Here is a 23,753-nt window from a genome sequence, read left to right as displayed (position 1 = left end):
CATATATCTTCTAATCATATCTATAGTGTATAATCCTTTATCTTGACTTGTATCAGGGTCTATTATATTTATTGCTTTTGCTGTGGTACATCCTGAACTTCAAAAGGTCCACTGTAAAGCTGAAAAAATTTGCTCGTTTTCTTCTTTAAATTCGGGCTATGATAAAAATCGTATACCAATACCAAAACATTTATTAGAAAGTTTGGTGCAAGAGCCTCATCACTGCAAGTTATGACTCTTTTTTTGTGCCTATGTAATCGGATTAATTTGTAATTTCTCCTGCAACTTTTCCAAGTCAATTGCTACTGAATTTGGCTGTGTAAACAATTTCAACAAGACCTCACCGAAGGTTGTATTCATAATTTCTACAGAAGCTAATCCTGTTGACATTTGTGGCAATTAATTAACAAATACATGGAATTTTGGCACTAGCTGTGCCCAGGTACACATTAATGTGTAACCTTCTTTCCTTTGTGTCTGTCTGCAACTCACAATTAATGTGTGGCTTGTAACGGTCTTTTCATTGTGCCTGTTTGCAGCTCAACATGGCATTTTTAGAGTGAGTAGCAATATATCCTTTCCATAATTGTTAGTATTCCAACCTGGACTTTCCACTGTTTAAAGTATGAGTCATCGTGCCACGAGAGATCCAAGGACAATAGACTGAAAGTGGGTTTTCAAAATCCAAGCATCAAAAGCTGAAAATGATCCTCTGATATAAAACTCAATTTCTCTTTCGAGGCTTTACTCAATCCTCTGGACTGGACTGCAACAAATCTTTCTCGCCAGTAGAGAGACATGATTCACCGTGTGCTTTGCTCACGATTTCGGCTGAAGAAGAGTTTGAAATGTTGCAATCTGAGATAAAAGACATATTTTATATGGAAAACTAAATGAGAAAATTTATATATCAGTACCCCAAGGTGAGATTCTGGATGAGAAAAAATGTGTATGTAAGCTTAAAAAGTCAACATGTGCTTTAAAGTAAGCTTCCAGTTGCTTTGTAAATTCTAGAAGTAGTTCAATTTCAAAGAGAGTGATGCAGATAAATGTATTTTCACTCAGGAAGTTGGAAATGATCTGGTCTTCTTCGCTTTCTTTGTAGATGACAGGCTGTTGATTGTGAAAAGCAAAGAATACCTCAAGGTCATTGTAGAAGAAACAGCAAAGATATTTGTAATAACTGTCTCTGAAGTGAAAGTGTTTTGCAGAATGGATATTAAGCAATCACAGAAGAAAGTGTTGCCTCGGCATGAAAAAGCATATGCAACATGAATCCTGGAATGTTTGACTTGGAAAAGTTGAATCCTGTATCTGTTCTGGTGGATCCAAATGTGAAAATGTACTCAGGGGATGAACACACATCAGTTATAGCAAAATTTCCATACAGGGAAGCAACTGGTTCACTTTAATTTATCACAAGATTTATCACGAAGATCTTGAATTCACAGTGAGAAAATACTTTAACAATTATGATTAGAGTAATTGTCAAGCAGTCATATGTATTTTCAAGCATGTGCAAGGCATGAAAGACTTTGGTGTATAATACAGAAAGAGTGAAGACAAGATGATTCTAGTTTGAGCACAGTGACTTAGATTATGCGGTAGATTTAGAGAAACAAGGCAGTCAAATGACCATTTTTTTTCTGTTATCAAATGGATGAATAATGTGGTACTCTTAGTGTCAAAGAATGGTAATACTGAGCACCACAGAAGCAGAATATGTGGCAGTCAGTATAGCAGTAAAGGATGTGATATGGCTGCAAAATCAGCTACACGATTTCAGAAATCAATCTGAGCAAGCAGACAAAACTCAAAATGGTTAGTCAGAACATGATAAATCATAAAAAATTCCAAAGTTCATAAAAGATCAAAACACACATATAACCAATATCATTATCAAGTAAGTTCCAAGTAAAAAACAAAATGCAGACATTTTCAGTAAATGATTGAGCAAAGTTAGGTTTTTGATGTTGTGCACAAGTTTGACTATTTTCAGAAATAGATTTTAAGATGCTCAAACAGTGGCAGCGTTTGTCCACTTTTAAAATCTCCTGCCTAATATATTAATATTGCCACGGTTACATTTCTTTTGATGTTCCTTGGATGCAGCCACACACTGTTTATTCATCGTGTGCCCGTCATTCAACACACTTTGCTTTATATTAAGACATAAAAACAGAAGTTCCTTCATATTCCAGTGTCTGAATTTGAATGCCATAAACCATAATAGTTCTCATCATTTGTTGCTGTTTGTGCAATTGGTGAAGGGTTCATGCCAAAAGAAATAATTAGTGATATTTGGTTCGCAGCACTACTTTGTGCATTACCTTCTATGTAACCACTTGCTTTTGGGGTGTTGATATCTCATTTAGTTTTCGTGATATTGTTATTTAAGTGCAATGTTTTTAAGTGTTAGTGGTGATTTTTGAAAATTATGTTTTTCCAAAGCAATGATGCAATGGAAAATTTTGTATGCAACTGGGGAAAACTTTAATAGAAATCTTTCTATTTTTGAAACAAGCTTACAGAGATGGTGCTCTGGGTCATACAAAATGTTATGAATCATTTTCTTGATTTAAAAGTGATAATCAATCAACTGAAGATTTATTTATTTATTTATTTATGCATTTATTTTACCTGGCAAGATTAGGGCCTTCAGGCCCTCTCTTACACCTAACCAGGCATACTCAGGTTGAACGAGTTACAGTTTCTACTTAACATTAAGGACATATAGCCTATTATGCTGTATTGATGTTAAAGAAAAAAATAGATATTATAACAGTAGTATAATGATAATTATAACAATAAAAAATAATTATAACAATCAATAATAATAATAATAATAATAATAATAATAATAATAGTAGTAATAATAATAATAATGACTATGTATATGAAAGTAAACATACTTTTCTTTTCTGAATGTCAGTCCCATTGTTAGTTGGGAATTTTCTCGTTATGTTCTTGCAGCTTGTGAGTTATTCTCATCGAACAGAGACATAAGACGATAGAATGGGGTGAAAGAGATATATAAGAGGTAGATAGGTTAGAGGAAGAGAAATAGAACGGTAAAATTCGAAGCTGTGATGGAGAGGAGAAAGAAAGAGATGGGAGGGGCACAAGAATGGTGGTTATACCGTCCCTAATATGTAAGCTTTGAGTTCCCTCTTGAATGTTGAGTAGTTCTGGATAAGACGCAGATCACAGGGGAGCGCGTTCCATAGTCGTATGGCTGAGATGGAGAATGACACGGAGAAAGATTTTGTGTTATGTAAAGGTACAGCCAAGATGATAGACGTATCCGATCTGGTGTTGCGATTGTGGAATGACGATAGGTGTTTAATGTGAGAAGATAAGTATTGGGGGCACCAGTGGCTAAGAAATCGATGAAGTAAGCACATCGTGTGGAGATCGCGTGCCGTATGTGGGCGTATCCAACCTAGCTGGGAGTATGAAGGACTGATATGATCATACAACCGAATATTGCACACGTATCTAACGCAAGCATTCATCACTAGCTCGAGGCATCTAGAATTTTCACTATTTGTGCCGTGTTGAACTACATCACAGTAGTAAAGATTAGGCAAGACTAGTGTTTGGACTAATTTTTGTTTAACATGGGTTGGAAATATTTTTCTAAACTTTTGAATTGCATGTAGGGAGGAGAGCGATTTCCGGCAAGCTGTGACTGTTTGTTCTTCCCAGTTTAGGTGTTCATCCAAGATTATTCCAAGGTCTTTTACTGTTTTTTGGTATGGTAGTTGGGTACCATTGAGGAGTATTTTAGGGACTGTTTCGCGAAAGTACCGGCTGATTAACTTTGGATGAGATATAAGTATGACCTGGGATTTCTTGGGGTTTAGTTTCAGACCTAGGTTCTGTGCCCATCGAGAAACAGAACAAAGATCTGCGTTCATACTCGCTACTGCGCCAGCAATGTTTTTGGGGCTTGCACTTATGTACAGTTGGATGTCGTCGGCATAAAGATGGTAGTTGCAGGAGTGAATCACTGAAGAAATATCATTAATGTACAGTGAGAAGAGTAGTGGACCAAGGACGGAGCCTTGGGGAACTCCAGAGCGCACGCTTTTCCATGATGACTTTTCCGACCCACAAATGACTTGTTGACTTCTGTTTTTGAGGTAGCTGTCGAACCATTGTATTGCGCTGTTTGAGAAATTCAGCTGTTTCATTTTAATTAGTAATATATCGAAGTCAACTGTGTCAAAAGCCTTGCTAAAGTCAAGCAGTGTTAGGATAGTAGCTTCGCGTCTGTCCATAGCATGTTTAATGTCATCAGTTACTTTGATTAATGCGGTTGCTGTACTATGGTGCTTTCGAAAGCCTGACTGATATTCGTCATGGATGTTATGAGTTTTGAGGTAATCCGTCAGTTGTTCATGGACGATGTGCTCTAGGACTTTAGAAATTGCAGGTAGTATGCTGATCGGCCTGTAGTCACCTGGCGACTTAGGGTTGTCAGTCTTGGGTATAGGCTTAATTAAACTTTGCTTCCACTCAGTAGGATATGTACTACTGACAAGAGACAGGTTGAAGATGTCTGTGATAACTGGAATAATAGTGTCTACGACGTTCTTAATCATGCCAATGCTCACTCCATCACTTCCTACTGCCTCGGAAGAGATTCTCATAATTGCCTTGTGTACTGTGCCGGTAGTGACATGTTTTAGGAAAAACTTGTCTCTCGAGAGATTGATATCTTGGGGCTGGTAATTTGTCGCTGCGTGGCAGTTTGCAGCTGTTGAGAAGAAATCGTTTAATTCTTCTGCAGACGCTTGATAAACAGCGTCAGATCTTCGCTTCCCTATACCGAAACTGCGCAGCTTTTTCCACAGTGCAGCAGGTTTTGATATGCCGCATACGACAGAGCGGGCATGTCTGATTTTGGCATTCCTCACGCTTTGCTTGGTTCTGTTTCGGAGTTTCCTATAAGCTTCGTACGCCTCGGGAGTTGGGTTACGCTTGAAGGCCCTATGTGCAGCATCACGTTTATTCATTAACTGACGTAATGCAGTGGTGAGCCACGGAGCGGGAGCTCTCTTTACCTTAACAGTGCGTTGAGGAGCATGTTTATCATACAGTGCAATAATTTTGCGACATAATTGCCGAATTTTTTCGTCTAAAGTCGGTTCATCGTTTATATCATGCCAAGGGATGTCTGAGCAATCCTTTTGAAGAGCGTCATGGTTAACATTTTTTAAGTTTCTGTAGGTTACCAGGTGAGATTTTTCTTTGGTAGTATGCATTGAGTAATTTAAAAATATCACGTCATGAGCAGAGAGTCCCGGAGCGGATGTCTGATTGGCGCGGATTATTTTATCTGGTCGCTTTGTTGCTATTATATCTATGATTGTGTGGCTGTGTGGCGTGTGATGAGTTGGGTCCAGCGGTGTTAAACTCATATCATTGGAGTGGAACAGTCGCCTTAGTTTTTCGGCAGAGGGAGATTTTAACTGTAAGTCGATGTTTGTGTCGCCCATAATGATTATGTGTTCATACTGTGTCACGAGTGAGGACAGGGCAGACTGAAAGGAGGACATGGCACCGACGTTTGGAGGTTTATAGATTACTCCAATTAGCAGTTTCTGATTTGATGTATTTATTTCGAAAAACAAGAACTCTGCTTCTCCTTCGCCCTTTGCATCCGATGTGCATAGCACAGTAGGTGTCAGATCAGAGCGAACATAGGCACCCACACCACCCCCGCGTCGTGTTTCACGATCTGCCCTTAGGAGAGAGTAACCAGCGATTCGGATAGCGTCGGAAGAAATGTTTGGTTTCAACCAAGTTTCCGAGACGAGGATAATGTGGAACAGCGATTGGCAGAACAGGTCACAGAACTCGTCGAAGTGAGCCGTTAGCGACTGCGCGTTCGCGTGGGCCACAAAGAGCCCGCCGCCGGAACCGGTCCGTCCCATTGTGGCCGCCTGTAGGACCGAGCGCGCTCCGTTTACCTGCTGGCCGGAAGAGGGACAAAAGCTGGATTTCGCGGGGCAAGACATATTTACAGGTGTGTCCAAGGTCGTGACTGACTCAAGCGTCTGTGGACTAAAGGTGAAAAACACGCTGGAAGTATCGAAGAAGGGAGTGAAAAGAAAGATGGAAAGTGGCAGTAGTAGTTACGAAAAAGATAGTAGTAGTAGTAGTGGTAGTGGCGAAGATGGAAATAACAGATATAGAAAGGCGGTTGTAAGGAGATTCCTGTTAATGGAGGATGTTAATTCCCATTTGACTGACAATATGAATATACATGAGCACTTATAATAGACAAATAAAGAAACAATATTTTTGTGAAACAATTGACTGATTTTAAATAGAGTACTTATGGTACTTATAGAAATAACGGAGCAGTATTTAAGCTAAAAAAAGATTATCCTCGACCAGGAATACCTTCCAGTTCAACTGATGACACACATGTTCAGAAAGACAACAATCTAGTGAGTGCAAATTGCCTACTGACCATCAAAGAAATTGCAGAAGGAATTGTCATCTCAACTAGATCATGCCATTGAAAAAACTGAATATGCATCGAGTTACAGCAAAATTTGTTCCTCGTTCGATGACAGAACAACAGCAAGAAAATCAAGCAGACACTTGTCAGTAATTCCTTGAATGAGCCAGTCATGATGAAACACTCGTGCAAAGGATCATAAAGGCAGACGGTGAAAGCTGGGTTTAAGGCTATGACACTGAAACAAACGTTCAGTCATCACAACAGATTGGCAAAGAATCCCCACACACCAAGAAAGTACACCAGTCTTGATCCAATGTCAAAGTGATACTCACTATTTTCTTCAACTTTAACGGAACTGTCTATTTTGAATTCTTGCTTCAACATGAAACAGTGAGCCATGTGTACCACCAAGGCATTCCGCAACATTTATGCGAAAAAATTTACAACAGGAGACCAGAGTTGTGGCAAGACAACTCAAGATTCTTGCACCACAGTAATGCCTCCGCTCACTTAGCTCTGTCAATTCACCACTTTTATGCCAAAAAGTAGATGACTGCCCTCCTGCAGCCTCCTTAATCATCAGACCTGCCTCCTTGTGATCACTTCTTATTTGTGGAGTTAAAATCAGCGCTGAAAGGATGCTGTTTTCCGAGTACTGATGAAATCAAAGTAAATTTGTTATAGACCTTAGGCCATCTCAAATGAAGCTACTCAGGATTGCTTTGTGCAACGGAAACACCACTAGGAAAAGTGTGTGACTAGAGGAGGGGAGAACTCTGAAACGAACAAAGACCAATAGTGTGTAAAATTAATAACACAATTTAATTTTTTAATGTTAAGTTATGTTCTGAACAGACCTCCTATGTCTAAGGAAATAAAGGCTATAGGAGCAGACAGGACAGTGAATGTGTGGATCAAGGAATAGGACAGGGCTTTGAGCTGAAGAATTATGTCAGAGTAAGTGGGGAAAAGGCAGAAAGAATGTGATAAGTGATGGGTTAAAAATCAACGCAAGTAAGCTTATCTGGTGAGAGTATGAGGATTTTGGTAAGGCTTGAAAGAAAGAAAAAGGATACTGCTTGCACAGATGCAGAAAGTAGTAATGTTGTAGAAGTTAAGGACAGTAATGTTGAATTTATCTGCTCAAAAATCTTATGAAAACACAGTCTGAAACATCTGAAGTGCCAAATGAAATAAGTGTGTCCTGTACTGAAGTAAATGAATGAGTGAATAGCAACATGGGTGATTTAAGTGCAGTAATATCTACCCCAGTGGGTGATAATGGATGTTGTTTGGAGGCTGTGAGGCTGGGCCAGATGTACAGGGAACTGTACATGCTAATGATTTTTTTGTTGTGCACAGAGGAACTGTTGACAGTAATTTTGTTGTGAAACTGGGGAGGATGCACACGAAGCTGTCAATAAGGCTTATAGTGTTGCAGGTGTGGGTAAACGATATTGACAGAAACACGAAACATGTTTGTATGGTTAATGATCAGTCTGACGAGGCAGAATTATTTCAGGAATGTGTGGTTGAGGATTGCAGGGTTCACAAAAGTGAGAACACTTACATTGTAGGATTTAATTCACATCATATTGTGCTGCAGGGTACCAGGAAATTATTTTGAGTGAACGAGGGTTCAAGAAGACAAGGCAGAATTATTTCAGGAAATGTGTGGTTGAGGATTGCGAGGTTCATAAAAGTGAGAACACTTGCATTGTAGGATTTAATTCACATGATATTGTGCTGCAGGGTACCAGGAAATTATTTTGAGTGAATGAGGGTTCAAGAAAGCTTAGCACTGCAAGAAGAAATCAAAACTTGATTAGCATTAAAGTGAGGGAAATACAGAAGGAACTATCTGTTAATTTATTGGGTTTGGTAATCCTGTATGTGGGTTTTGTATGAGCAAAGTTTTAGTGGTGTGCTTTCTAGGTGCAATTACAACAGGTCTAGCCTGTTGATGTAGTAAGAACCAGTGCCACAGTGCTGAGCAGTTACCACCGACCAAAGGCGTAATACCAAGCAGCACAAGGCAGGGCCTCTGCAGTTTCAGTGCCCTGATTTCTACAAGCCAAGGCCATGACAGGTTTATGGGTTATGTGATAGAACTCACTACTCTGGCACAACCGGCGCCAGGCAAGCCCATATGAATGTCCCTCATTTTTAGAGAGATGCAATCTGGCAGTGACCATCTAGAAGGAAAGAACTATGCCAACCTATAAGTTGACATGAGCCTGCAAGCTGCCAAAGCTGGACTCTAATTCTACTAGCTGGAGGCCTACCAGCTGTGCAAGTCCAATGCTGCTGACTTGGTGCCTTCCGACCATTAGACCTCCTGTGAACCAGCAATCAGATTCTGCTGACCTCCTTCCTTGGTGGACTACAGTTCAGACATGGGACAGTGCAGCAGCTCACTTGTCTTGCCGGGATGGGCAAACACTAATGCTGCTCCCTGTTGCTGAAAACCCTGTACCCCACACTGCGACATCAGTGCAATTCCGAATGCCCTAGTGTGTCACATCCTGAGGCAACCAGACTGTCTTCTACATGCATTGTGAACTATCACCACTGCAGTGACAGTGCCTTGGCAGAGCTGCTTCTCTAGCCAGGCAGCACGTAGCCACATACTGGCTGCAAGCCTGTCTGCACAATGCAAACAGTGTGCATCCTGGCAGGGCCATGCCCAAGCAACATCATGACTGTGTACACCAAGGAGTAAAATAATACCTGATTAATAATGATGTTTCAATAAACAATCATCAATCAACATCCTGACAACATACAGCCTCATCACAACACTGCCACTGTAAGAGTAACATAGAGGAGCCAAGAATATCCCCTTGATTAGACCAACCAGTGTACACTACAACATTGTCAAAAGACAGTAAAACAGCTGACACAATCACAGAGAATATAGTTACCGCTGCACCTCGGTAAAAGTAACACTGTTCTCGACCTCCTTAACAACAATGGTGGGGAATAACTGCAATGCAATGTGAACATCTAGGAAATGATAGATTGCTACTGACTGTAAAGAAGACAGTCGAGTTGCAGACAGACGCACTTAAAAGACACTCGGTTAAAGTTTAAAGTTTTTGGCCACAGCCTTCATCTCTCTCTCTCTCTCTCTCTCTCTCTCTCTCTCTCTCTCTCCCTCCCTCCCTCCCCCCCCCCCCCACACACACACTCTAGAAAGCACATCTTACACACACATGACCGCCAACTCCAGCATCTCGGACCGGAATGCACTGCCAACACGAGATGCTGGAGTTGGCAGTCATGCATGCACGAGGTTTGCTTTCTTGGACATCTGCCTGCTTGAGAGTGCGTGTGTGCGTGTTATAGTAAGTAGCAATCTGTAATTTCCTACATTGTTCACATTGCATTCAGAACAAGTCATTGTATTTCAGTATCGATGTCCAGCCTTTAGGCAGGTCAATGGGCTTGTGACTTCATTTTGGTGACTCTCAAATGGCTTTGTTGCAGAAAGTGGAGAACCTGGAGCTGCAGAGGTGGTAGAATAACCACTCTATGTTATTTTCCTTCCAAGCTTAACAGAAATAGCCAATGAGATAAAAATTAATGGTGGCGGACGGCAGAGAATGTGTGCAGCACGGGGGCAGAATTTCTGTGCCACTTTTCCTCCCAACCACATTTAATACGGCACATCACACATGCCACGATGCAGTGATGAGAAAATGTCTCAGTTGGGTGCGTTTTTTTGTCAAGTTAGAAGCAGACGACCTTTTAATAAGTGAAATTAGTTTCAGCCCTACTGACAAACTATTTATAGTGTCAGCATACATGTGTTTGCTGGTTGGCTGGTACATGAGATTTGCTTAAGACTGATGGCTATCACTGCAATTTTTGGACCATCTTCCCAGCAAACCTGGCATGAGGAACTTTTGCATTGCAAGAATGATTGATAGGGCTTCCAATTCAATGAAAGCATAATTATGCTGAGCAGAGATAGAGTGTCTTTGAAGTGAAAGCAATAAGATGTTCAATCTCATACATCTTTTTGTGAAAAAACTGCAGAGATGCCATGTTGTAAAGTATCTGTGGCCACAATTAACATCTTTCCTGGGAAGTATGTAGCTAACCAGGATGTTGACTTCAGAACTGCCAAAGACATAAAAATATATGATCGCAAGCTGATGATCACAAATTTTGTTCCATTCTTAGAGAGAAGGTTTAGAGAAAAAGCTATGCCGGCTAAGTCTGGGATGAAATGCAAATAATAATTTACTTTGCCATAGAAAGGACTGCAACTCTTTTAGCAATTAAGATGGAGGCAATTTTTCATTGATGCTATAAGTTGCTGCACTGGTGAGAGTCCTTTTTTTTACTCAGGAAGTATACCAGGCAGTGAATGATGGGGTAAAAAAATGGCAGTTGCTTAGATTACATTTTAAATCTGCATGGTGGAAAGGGTTTGCAGGTTGTGAACATATTCTGGGCAATTTTCTTTCGAAACTATAATGTCACTGATGTTGTTGGTTCAGACAGGAATTGGCTGAACTATCCAATTAAGGAAACATTTGAATATTGCCACAGCACTGGTAATTCTTAACAGTAATTGTTTTTATTATACGAAGGTTGGAACTTTAATAGTGGCAACTATTTATTTACAGCTCATACAAAATAGATACGTGTTTCAAAGTTTTAGTGAGCTTCAAAGTAGTCACCAGCGTAGTGTATAACCTGTTGCCAGCAATACAGAAGTCGTAGGAAACTCTTAGCAGTGCCAGTTGTGTTGACAGTTCAAGTGGCATGGTCTATTGCCCGACAAATTTGTAGCAATTCTGAAGCGAATGCCATGCAGTGTTTCCTTCAGTGTAGAAATTGAGTTGAACTTATAAGGGTTTAAGAGTCAGGGGAGTGCAGTAAGTGGTACAGCACTTAGCAGCCCCATCAGTCAAACAAATCTGTAACGGCTTGCACTGTATGCGCCTTCAATCTCTATGCTGTTCATTTATGGAACACAACCTACGACCAACCTAGAGACAGAAGTGATGACACTTTCTGTAGCACCTGACCATCATTTTGCAGGACAATGCTCAAGCACGTACAGTGCAAGCTGTTACCAATTTGTTTGACTGATGGAGCTGCTAAGTGATATACCACCTACTGCACTCTCCTGACTTAAGCCCTCGTGAGTTCAACACAGTATCTAAACTGAAGGAAACACTTCATGGCATTTGCTTCAGAACTTTTAACCTCTGCATGTGACACAGTACTCGTTAAAGCCTGTGCTATTTTAAGTGAGTGGCGTTCGCCTTATGAGAAAGGATTTTCGTATAGATCTCGATTGCGTATACCTGGATGGTGGCAAATCAGACTTACACCCACTCTGTAATAACAATGATCTGTCAAGCAAGTTCGAAATGCAATTACACGTCAGGATGGACAAAAAGCAACACTGAAGATGCTACCAATTTGATGATAATACGGTCACCAGCCTAATTAGGCATTAGCTGAGTTTCTTCCCTGTACAAGTTGGTATATATTCATGCAAAACAACAAGTAGTAACACTGCATAATATAGTAGAATTTTAGAAGCAGAAAATCTATTGAACTGATAGTTTCACGTTCTGATATGGAAAAACCATGAATACATAACACTACACTATTAAGTGTTCTACAAAACTTTATATTGTCTATTAATCTGATTAAAATCGGGCATAGGTTACCTTAGAAATAGCACTTCGTGCCACACACAAAATGTCAGTTTTGATCTAGATAAAACACTGATAAATTTCGACTTTTATATTGACTTTAACTTTTGCTGGTCAAACCAATTTAGAACACTTCAGAATTCAAATGAATTAGGGGGGGGGGGGGGGGGGGGCTGAAACTGTTATGATCGCTGTATTAAAAAAATGATTACTGAATTTATTATGCATTCAAGATTTCCAGTATATAAGTTACTACTCTTTTCATCTTATTTACTGCTCATTTTAATACCTTTATATCTGTCATGAAATAATAAACTTCATTACTATATCACTATTAAAGTTATCTTTCAACTTCGTTAGACCTTCGTTATTCATTTAATGGTTCATTAACAAAACATTGCTTTAAACACCATTCTAACATAGCTAGTTCTGCAAATAATTATTATTAACACAAATTTTAATTTTAATTTCGGGATTCTTGGATTGCACATTTGGAAAGGACCTTGTCTAGGCTGGTTGTGAGGATAATTAAATGATGGGAAAGTTCTGGTAAAATTTATGTTATTATTGCACAATTCACTCTCTGATCCATACAAATACAGTACTAAAAGTTTCAACCTGCTACTATCAATTTGGCAGTTGGCGGATGGAGAGATGACGAGGCACAGAGCACGCATACAACCACAGCTATGGCTCTTGACGCATCGGCACTTTAATTCTTCTTCGCGTCGCAATACTTTTCCATTTATTGGCTATGAAATTTGCCATGCTGCGTGGGTGTTTGAACGGCATACCCGAGGCTAAATGAAACTATGTCTTCCAGGAGAGCCTCCTCGCTCCAGAAGGTGTTGCTCAAACCAGTGCCAAACGCCAACTACTAATGAGCCCGTTGTGCCGTGCAGTGCCCGTGTGCATTTTCCCGCGCTCGCCTGCCATCCACCTTTTACCGCTCCCTTACAGACAAGGTATTCACCCAAGGTTTTGCATTCTACATATCCTAACACATTGCCTACGTATGGACCAGACGCACAGTTACAATTTTAAACATCTTACAACAGTTTCAACATTTGTTCCATTTCAATTATATTACAATATTGCTTGACATTTGACATAAACATTAATATTCACATTGAAACTTGTTTACAGTTTTCTTAACACAATAGCATGAAACAAAAATGAAATCAGAACACCAATTACACAAGTAAATTAAAAAATCAGAAGGAAAAAATTACTGATATGTACAACAGTACAGCATCGTTGTTGTTACAAACTGCTACAAATTTGTCAGGCAATAGACTGCACCACTCGAACCGTCAACACAACTGGCACTGTTAAGAGTATCCTACAATTTCCACATCGCTGGTAACGGGTTATACACAGTACTGGTGACTACTTCGTAGGATAGTAAAACTTTGAAACATGTATCTATTTTGCACGAGCTATAAATAAATAGTTGCCACTATTAAAGTTCCAATCCTCGTATAAACCAAAATGACTGTTAATCATCAATAATAGTTGTGACAGCATCAAAAGGCAATTCGTGATCTGCATCCAATATGTCTATGTTAGAAAAGCACTCACCACCTTTTAGCTTAACAAACAAATCCTCTGCCTGTGGGAATAGATAGGAGTCCATAACTGACAGAGAGTTTGCTGTGGCCTTAAAATCACCACAGAGGCATAGCTTCCTACTTCTTCTGCGAATAATTACAAGTGATGAGGTCCACTAACTAGCAGTTACTGTTTTGCTAGCCTGCCTCCACAGCTGAGTGGTCAGTGTAGATGACTGTCATGTGGAGGACTCAAGGACCCAGGGTCAATTCCCGATATTGCCAGGGTCTCTCTCTCTTCTTCTTCTTCTTCTTTTTTTGGGAGGACTCGGTACACTCAGCCTTGTGATGCCAATTGAGGAGCTGCTTGAATGAGAAGTAGCAGCTCAAAGGTCTCTAAGGCTCACAAAGACCAGGAGAGCTGTGTGCTGGCTTCATGCCCCTGCTTAATGTATCCAAACCACACTGGTTGAGGATGACATGGGAAGCAGGTTGGTCATGACTGGCCTGTCTGTGGCCAGAGTGGTGGAGCTTACTGTTTTGATAGCATCTAACTACTTAGTTAGTCTAGTTTGAACCCTACTTTCTCTTCAAGCATGTGTGACACTGGATGGGCTCAAAAAATGGGAGGCAGAAATAGTATGTGCACTTGAAATGAACGTTTCTTCCTTAAAGTAGGCACAAATAACTACTCAAATTCTCTGAAAAGGTCTTTCACAATTTGCAAGGAACTGGTGACATCCAGTCCAAAACACTTTCAACAATGGGAATTACTCCAGGAATGGTTGGTTGGTCCCATGATCTAGGATGGCAGAAATCAAGGGAGGAACAATACAAACAGCACAGTCCAGTCAATGGGAAGGGATGTCATGCAAATAAAGAGGGAAAAGGGATGTCAGGGTAGCAGGATAAAGAAAGAACGGGGGAGGGGGAGGGGGGATAGAAACAGGGAGAACAGGAGTGCCCCAAAAATGCTAAGCACCAACATCCACACCATACCATTATCACAATACAATGGGGACTGTCAGGAATGTTTTGTGGTGCATAACCTTCATCGTTCAGGAAACTAATAATTCCGAAAGGAAAAATTACAAATATGGCTAAATACAGGGCTAACATGTGCAGTACAGTACTTTTATATTCTGCTAGGTACTCCATCATATCAATGAGAGTCCTTTGTCTTTAGTGATTTAATTATTGACTCAATCTCCCCCTTGTCTGTATCACAGAGGAGTATTTCAAACATCAATCTCAGAAAGGCATTTGCCAAGAAAGTTATACAATTCCCTGTAGAAACTAAATTTTTATTTAATTCACCAGCAATTTTCAGAAAATGATTGTTAAATAGTGTACACATATCTGATTTATCAATAAAAGAAATATTTTTACTATGAACTGACTTTATATCGTTGAACTTGTGCTGCCAACTAGACACTTTGTTCACAACTGACCAGACGGTTTTAATTTTATCCTGTGAATTAGCTATTCTATTTGCATAACACTGAATTAGCTGTTCTACTTGCATAACACATACTGTTTGCCTTCCTAATAACATTTTAATCACCTTACAATAGTGTTTATAGCGGACTACTGTTGCTTGATTGTGACTAGTTCTAACATTTTGATGTGATTCCCGCTTTGTTCTACATGATATCCTTATCCCACAAGTCAGCTGCCCGGGCTGCCTATTACTGCTAGTACCCTGTTTAGAACGCTCTAATGGAAAACAACTCTCAAAGAGCATGAGATATGTGTTAAGGAAAGCATTATATTTATCATCTATGTTATCGGCACTATAAACATCCTGCCATTCTTGTTCCTTGACAACATTTAAAAAACTCTCAATTGCTGTTGGATCAACTTTCCTGCATAGTTCATAATTATATGCGACATCTGTTTTAGTACAGAAGCCTCATAGTGTTAAAAATTGGGCATCTAGGTCTGAAACGCCATTCACCCTTTTACTAACATAATGCTCATCTGGTAATGAATAAAAATATTGTCAATGGCTGTGCTACTGTTCCCCTGCACCCTACTTAGAGAAAACACAGTCTGCTTCAGACCATATGAATTTAGCATATCTACCAACAGCCTTTTTCTTGCACCATCATATGCAAATTTTATATTAAAGTCATCACATATAACTAATTTCTGGTATTTCCTACAAAGTGAATCTCTAGCTTGAGCAGGTATCCTCTGACGTAAGAGTTAGGGGACCAAACAACAACAATTAAAAGTTTAATTTCACTAAATTCAACTGCCCCTGCACAACATTCAAGTATCTGTTCCATGCAAGGCCGTGATACTTGTATGGACTCAAATGGAATATTGTTTTTACATACATATCACCCACCCCCCTCCTCGCAAGGAACTCCTTGAAAAACAGCCAGCTAAACTATATCCTGGTAAAGGAAGCCTCTGAATTGTCAAATTATTTAAGTGGTGCTCTGATACACCAATAATTTTGGAGTCAACATCTATAAGCAGTCATTAACTTTACCTCTAATACCTCTTACAATTTGATGAAATATGCTAATTCCTCTTCTACTTGCAAACATGAAATCCTCTGAGGGTGAGCCCTTAGAGGGACTTCCTTTAAGCAGGTATACCTATCAACTGACTTCAATGTAAAAAAGGTGCAGCTCTTAAGACCAACTACAACAGGAATTTTTCCATGAATCATCCCATCACCACCCACTAAACTGTCACCTAAAAGCTTTGCCAGTCTCCCCTTCCCATACCTATTGAGATTCAGGCCATGCCTACTGAAACTCAATCTACTGATAGACCCAACTGGCACCACTGAAATGTGATCCATGCCCTCTACCATCAGTGCCCTCTCCAGCCCCATGTTAACACGCCTAACAGCCGCATTAAGATGAGGCCAATCATGACGCTGAAACTGTTGCACAAAATGCACGTCAGTGCCACTAGTTTGAGTAGCTATCTTTACCAGGTCATCACCTACATCATATTCCTCACCCCTTGAAGACTGTTCCCTGCCGCACCCATCATCACTACCTGATCCTCCTCCATAAAATTCCTATATAACTCCCCTACGCTGCCAGCCATCTGAGCTAACCCTGCACTAGGCTTCACAATGCTGGTGGCCTGGTACTTGCTCCCTAACACTTCCTGCAACTGCTGGCCCACACCTCTACCGTGCTAACTACCTAGCAGCATAACCTCCTTCTTTCTGTTAGACTTTGCAACTGACCTAGGCCTGCTGAGGACTGCTGCATGTTCCCTACGTCTACAGCTACAAGAGGCTCCTCTCCACTAAACTCTGACAGTTGGTCAAATCTTTTGCATATACGCAAAGTATAACTGTCTGAACACCTCCTCCTCCCCCTAGATGCCTTCTTGGCAACTGCCAGTTCCCATTCCCACCACCCTTCACCCTCCTCAACCTAGTTCCTCCTTTGTGCATTGTAACTGAACCTGAAGCACACAGATCTTACGCTCCTGCTCATCTATCAACTTATTTCTAACACAGATTCTGCATTCCCAGGAGAGGATCTCGCTAATACGCCCACTGGCTTCCCCATTGCATTCCCCCCCCAATGAAAATACTTTCAAAAAATCCCACACTGTAACCCACTACTCACAAACCTACGACAGAGCCCACACTTCTCACTCACTTTTCTGGCGACAGTCAAGTTGTGGCCTCGGGCAGTGGCCCCTCTCCAACTTTACTCCATTCGAAACTCATCTTCTTGTTCGCTGGAGTATGGTGACAGCACATGACCACAGGTCACTATAAAGTTGAGAAAAGGCTCTCCTCTTTCTTCAAAGCGATTTAGGAATTGTTAACAGATGTCTTTGTGCACACTATTTTATGCCTCAGTAAGAAGATGTAGAGTCCACCTTACCAATATTTTTCTGTATGCAAGTGTGTCTGACATAATGATATCAGCAATTCCAACATTTATTCCCACGTGTGATGCAGTCTCAGCAACAGTAATGTGGTGACAGTCTTACAAAAGCTCACACATGAAGTGAATATGGATTTCATTGGAGTTGGGAACTATTTATGATTTTGATTTTTCACTCTATCACAAACTTTTTGAAATGTCTGGGACAACAGAACACTCAGCGTTATCTCAGTGTAGCATCATCAAACTGGGCTTGGAGTCTCTTCAAAACTTTCACACCCTTGTCGGTGAGAAAACAAATAATAATGTTACATAACAGATACTAGTACTTCTTATTCACTCACTATGATACTGAAATGGTAGATCCAAGTGTGTCAGCAGTGTGCATGGCTGCACCCTATCCACTCTCCCACAAGCAATTCACCATGCTGCTCATGTTGCTATGGATGTCAACTGAACAAAGTTCTGGTTTATATATGAATGCCCCTGGTATATAATTTGAAGCACTCTCCCTCTTGCTCAGTAGTAAATCTAGGGCCATATTGGGTCTCTCTACATCCATGGTGGTGAAGAACTCTTGTCCTTTACAAGAATGGCGGTGTAGGTATCTGTGGCCAGCTCAATCCCTATAGATGGCACACATAATCAAGCTGGGACTTCACAAAAGCTCTACAAAATTGGAGCATATATGCTCTATGTTTTACAGACTCAGAAATCCCATTGAATCAGTCATCCTCAGAATGGTGTGGTGAATTGTAAATGTTCCTTGAAATATGCAAACTGACACAAGTGGTCTTCTCTGGAAGAAACTGAAACTGCTGCACATCATTCACTTCTCCAACCTTTTGATGTTTATCTGCACCTTCCACTTTGTTGTTGCTGGTTGGAGGAGGAAGAGTAAAAACAAAAAATGTAAACAATAGGGAGCCCATACTGGCTTATTAATAGAGAAGGTTATGCTGTTGAACATGTTATGTCAATGTATCCCTTGACTCGCTCCACACCCCTAGAAGCTTTCCTTCTTGATAGGATCTATGGAACAGGATGAGTGAATGACTGACTGACTGACTGAATGAATGAATGAATGAATGAACAAAGCTAGCAAACGTGGCAATACTAAGGATGTTCCAGTGTGGAACAATGGTTCTGCTCTAATCTGTCCCACAAGACTTACAAGACTCAATATCTGAAATAGTTATGTGATAGGAAGGACTGTGTATATATGAGTGGTCATCTTCAGAAGCCCATTCATTGAGCAGTCCAAGGATATTTTGCCTTCAAGTGACGCCATAGGCTGGATAAACTGGGCAAGGCATGCAGAAGCGATGCGTGCACAGGAAAGTTTACAGTATAGCATCTCCAGCAGTGTAAGGATATGAGTGGATGAGATTAAATGGCTACATGCATATAAGAACCTGAACAATACAATATTTCATTGTTCCGTCCAAGGTCTCTACTACGAAGCTAGCAGAAACAATATTAATATAACTACTGTGGTACATGTATTGTCCAGTTTTAGTTTCCGAAGGGGATAAGGACGGCCTATTTCCACCATTTAAGGAATCATAATCCTTAAACAATGGAAAGTTCAGGCTGGAATATCAACAATATTATGAAAAGAATACGCTGCTACTTACCGTAAAGATGACTTGTTGAGTTGCAGACAGTCACAATCAAAGGACTGTTACACATTTAGTTTTCAGCCAAAGCCTTCTTCAGAAAAGATGACAGACACACACACACACACACACACACACACACACACAAAGAAGAAGCAAGAGCACCTAACACACACAACAGCTAACTCTGGCCTCTCAAACTAGAATTCTGCACACTACTCTGCTGTGTGAATGTAAAATCTTTCACAGGATTACATTACTTCTAATTAACAGTCAGTGTGACTGAATTATGTCATGATTAACAAGACATATTGTGAATGTTTATTATCTTCGAAGTGAGTGATTGTTGCACATGGTGATGTTAATTACACACCAGTGACATGAATTATTGAAGTGTAATTATAGCTGATGAACTACTAAAGGACTGCTCTAAATGTAAGCTTAGATGAATCTGAAATGTTTATCTTGGACCACAACTGAAAACTTCAAAACTGTTATTTTGTGTGCTGCTGACCTGAAGACTTGTGCATATTATTGCTTCCATCATAAAAACTAGTCACAATAATTAATAACTGATCTTTGAAAGGAATAAAAACGTGTGTGTGTGTGTGTATGTATAATGCTAAAATACGGTGTTATGCACGTCTTTCAGCAAACACTATCCCACACTCATTTACTCTTTCAGCTTTGAACTGATCAAGAATGGTGTTACCAAGAACGAGACTATGAAATTCAGGTCAGTTTCATCATACATTGACAGGACAATCCTGAGGCATCGAAGACTCATCAGTTTAATAGTTGAGGGAAATGTTGGGGGTAAAATTGTAGAGGGAGACCAAGTGATAAATACACTAGGCAGATTCAAATGGACGCACGTTGCAGTAGCTTTTCGGAGATGAAGATGCTAGCACAGAATACAGTAGTGCTTAGAGCTGCATCAAACTAGTCTTCGGACTGAAGACCACAACATAGAACATAACTATATTTCTGATAAATATAATTTGGATTTCTACACAGCAGATTTTGCTTACAGTTCTGAAATGTATTATTTCACAGAAAACGAAAGTGCTTTTTGGAAGAATACTATTTTGGAAAACAAGGAAAATATACCTCACAATCGCTACAAATAGTACGGAGAACTTAAAATGTAGCAATATTATCATTCATTGTTTGAAAATCACACAGCAGGATGCAAACAAATCCACCCTTATGATATTGTTCCATGATAAACTGCATTTGATACAGGACGTATAGAGTACAGAAGTTGAAGCTGTGCAACATATTTGAGAAAATGAATATGATTTGCAAAAAATTCTCTGAGTTAACTATTACTAAAAAATTAAATTAGAAATCTAAGAGGACAGACAACAACTCAAAACTGTTGTGCATATAAATTAAATACCTTTATCATTTTGAAGCTTGTGTCCACCACTGATTTAGTCCAGACTTTGACAGCATCCTTACTATAATCTAGCTTCCAACCATTATGGTTATCAAGCAACTGTTTCAGCTTTTCAAAGTCCTGATCATCAGCAACCTTAACAACTCCTACTTCCATCTGAAAAGAAACAATGAAGTATATTTTCAAGATAATAATTTACAAAAATGTTTCATTTCAGAGAAACTTCCTGGTAGATTAAAACTGTGTGCTGGATTGAGACTCGAACTTGGGACCCTTGTCTCACGGGTCAAGTGCTCTACTTACTGAGCTACCCAAGCATGAATCAGCACTTTCACCAGTACCTCGTCTCCTACATTGCAAATTTCACAAAAGCTCTCCTGGGAACCTTGCTAGAATGGCACTCTTGGAAGAAAGGGTAAGCAGAAACATGGCTTAGCCACAGCCTGGGAAATGTTTCCAGAATGAAATTTTTATTCTGCAGCTAAGTGTGAATTGAATAGACACAAGATACTGGTAGAAGTAGAACTGTGAGGACGAATCGTGAGTCGTGTTTGGGTAGCTCAGTCGGCAGAGCACTAGCCTGAGTTCGAGTCTCAATCCAGCATACAGTTTTAATCTGCCAGGAAGTTCCATATCAGTGCACACACTGCTGCAGTGTAAAAATTTAGTACTAAAATTCACTTCACTGTTACAGAAGCGTCCCATTAATCTGAATTAATTGGAACCAGACCTTGTTTGGATTACCAATTTGTTCGGACGAGAACCGCGTTCGTACACTCTGACCAGGGCTGCCATTCTGGAAGATGGATAATCGAGTTGAGGAACAGGACACGGTAATTCGGATGTCCGGGCAAGCTACAAACATGTGCAGCATAAGCGGCCATTAGTCGTTGGTGCCGGATCCACAATGGAGGGACACCAGCCTCCACAAGGATGCTGTTTACAGGGCTTGTGCAGACAGCACTGGTTGCGAGTCAGATCCCGCAGTGAAGTATGGGGTCAAGCAACCATAATGCAGAAGGCGATGCTGAACCGTAAGCCAGGCTCCCATAATCGAGATTGGACTGAATCAACGCCTGATAAAGTCTTAGAAGGGTAGACCGATCGGCACCCCAGTTGGTGTGACTTGAGCAACATAGAGCATTAAGATGGCGCCAGCACATTTGTTTAAGCTGCCAAATATGAGGGAGCCAAGTCAACTGGGCATCAAATAGCAATCCCAAAAACTGATGCGTCATCATCACAGCAAGAGGTTCGCCGTCAAGATAAAGCCGTGGCTCAGGGTGGACAGTGCAATGCCGGCAGAAATGCATGACCCAAATCTTGACAGCCGAAAACTGGAAGTCGCATGATACGGCCTAAGACTGCACCTAGCGGATAGCACCCTGCAGCTGTCATTCAGCAACCGCAATGCCAGTGGAGCTATAGTAAAGGCAAAAGTCAACAGCATACAAAGAAGCTGATACGGACATTCCCACAGCTGCAGTGAGCCCTTTGATAGCAACTAAAAAGAGGCAGACACTCAAGACTGAGCCTTACGGGACCCCATTCTCCTGCACTCAGGAGGAACTATGGGAGGGATCAACTTGCCTGCGGAAGGAACGAAGCGATAGAAACTTTTGAATAAAAATTTGGAGCGAGCCCTTAAGACCCCACCCATGAATTGTGGTGAGGATGTGATGTCGCCACATTGTATCGTATGCCTTCTACATGTCAAAAAAGATGGCAACCAGATGCTGTCAGCAGACAAATACCTTACGGATGACAGACTCCAGGCAGGCCAGATTATCGGTAGCAGAGCGGCCCTTATGGAACCCACCCTTGGACAGAGCCAGAAGACACCGAGATTCAAGTAGCCAACTCAACCTCTGGCTCACCATGAGTTTGAGCAACTTTCACGGAACGTTGGTGAGGCTAATGGGGTGGTAGCTGTCCCCCTCCAGTGGGTTATCGCCAGGTTTCAACACTGGGATAACGAGGCTTTCCTGCCATTGTGACAGGAATTCACCCTCAACACAGATATGGTTGAATAGGTCTAGGAGGCGTCGCTGGCAGTTCACCAAGAGGTGTTTGAGCATTTGATGGTTGATGAGATCTGGCCCGGAAGCCTTATCAGGGTAAGCAGCTAGGGCACTTTGGAATTCCCACTCACTGAATGGAGCATTATACGATTCAGGGTGAAGCGTGTGAAATGAAAGGCTCCAACGTTCCAACCGCTCTTTTAGGGAGCGGAAGGTCAGAAGCAGAACTCTGAGCAAAATGCACCGCTACGCGGTTCGTAATTGTGTCGGAGTCAGTATCGACTGCTCCATTCAGTGAAAGCGTAGCTACGCTGACGGGGGTCCGATAGCCATAGAGTCACCTAATCTTGGCCCAAACTTGTGATGGAGAGGTACGGAGGCTAATGGTGGAGACATACCTTTCCCAGCACTCCTGCTTAAATTGGCAAATGAGGCGGTAGGCTTGCACACGGAGCTGTTTAAAGGCAATGAGGTGTTCCAATCAGGAATGCCGCTTGTGACACTGGAGTGCCCACCTGCGATCTTTAATCGTCCTAGCAATCTCTGGCGACCACCAAGGCACAGTCCTCCGCTGAGGGGACTCAGAAGAACAGGGAATGGCATATTCTGCGGCAGTAGCGATGCCAGTGGTGACCGAGTGAACCACTGCATCAATGGTGTCATTGGAAAGAGGCTCAGTAGTGGCAATGAAGGTGAACAAGTCCCAGTCAGCCTTATTCATAGGCCACCTGCAGGGGCACGCTCGCAAGTGATGCTGTGGTAGTGACAGAAAGTCTCTGACATTGGACAGATGGTAATAGGCTAGGGCTGCAGATCAAAAGGTCGATGGCTGAGTATGTGCCATGCGCCACACTGCAATGTGTGAAGATTGTTGTGGTTGGCAGGAGAGCCAACACTGTGTTACTAAAGGAGGTCGAAATGCACGCGTTTTAGCTCATGCAGGCTGGCGTGAGGTCTGGAACATGACAAGGGAATTAGAATTGAGAAAAACGGACGTAGCTGGTGGAATACTTAACTTTAATCCATTACAGATGAACGACGCTCGTGACAGTACATGATTCACGATATCAATGATAACTGAATATGGCGCCTTGCTAGGTCGTAGCAAATGACGTAGCTGAAGGCTA

At 41.1% G+C, this 23,753-nt stretch overlaps 1 protein-coding gene across 8 annotated transcripts in view; it reads right to left on the bottom strand.

Moving 5' to 3' along the window:
- LOC126278989 (START domain-containing protein 10-like) overlaps window positions 1–23,753 on the bottom strand; it is a 115,432-nt gene that overhangs the window by 59,705 nt on the left and 31,974 nt on the right. For 7 of the 8 annotated variants that reach the window (XM_049979296.1, XM_049979301.1, XM_049979295.1 and 4 more), the window contains one exon: window positions 20,606–20,761. In XM_049979296.1, the coding sequence (XP_049835253.1) occupies window positions 20,606–20,761 (156 nt within the window). Of the gene's footprint in view, window positions 1–20,605; window positions 20,762–21,335; window positions 21,740–23,753 lie in introns of those variants that run through there. The other variant, XM_049979297.1, reaches the window with a different exon arrangement.

This window comes from Schistocerca gregaria, chromosome 6 (genome assembly GCF_023897955.1).
Source record: "Schistocerca gregaria isolate iqSchGreg1 chromosome 6, iqSchGreg1.2, whole genome shotgun sequence".
In the NCBI taxonomy this organism is placed as follows: domain Eukaryota; kingdom Metazoa; phylum Arthropoda; class Insecta; order Orthoptera; family Acrididae; genus Schistocerca; species Schistocerca gregaria.
This window is presented reverse-complemented; position numbering and strand designations above follow the sequence as displayed.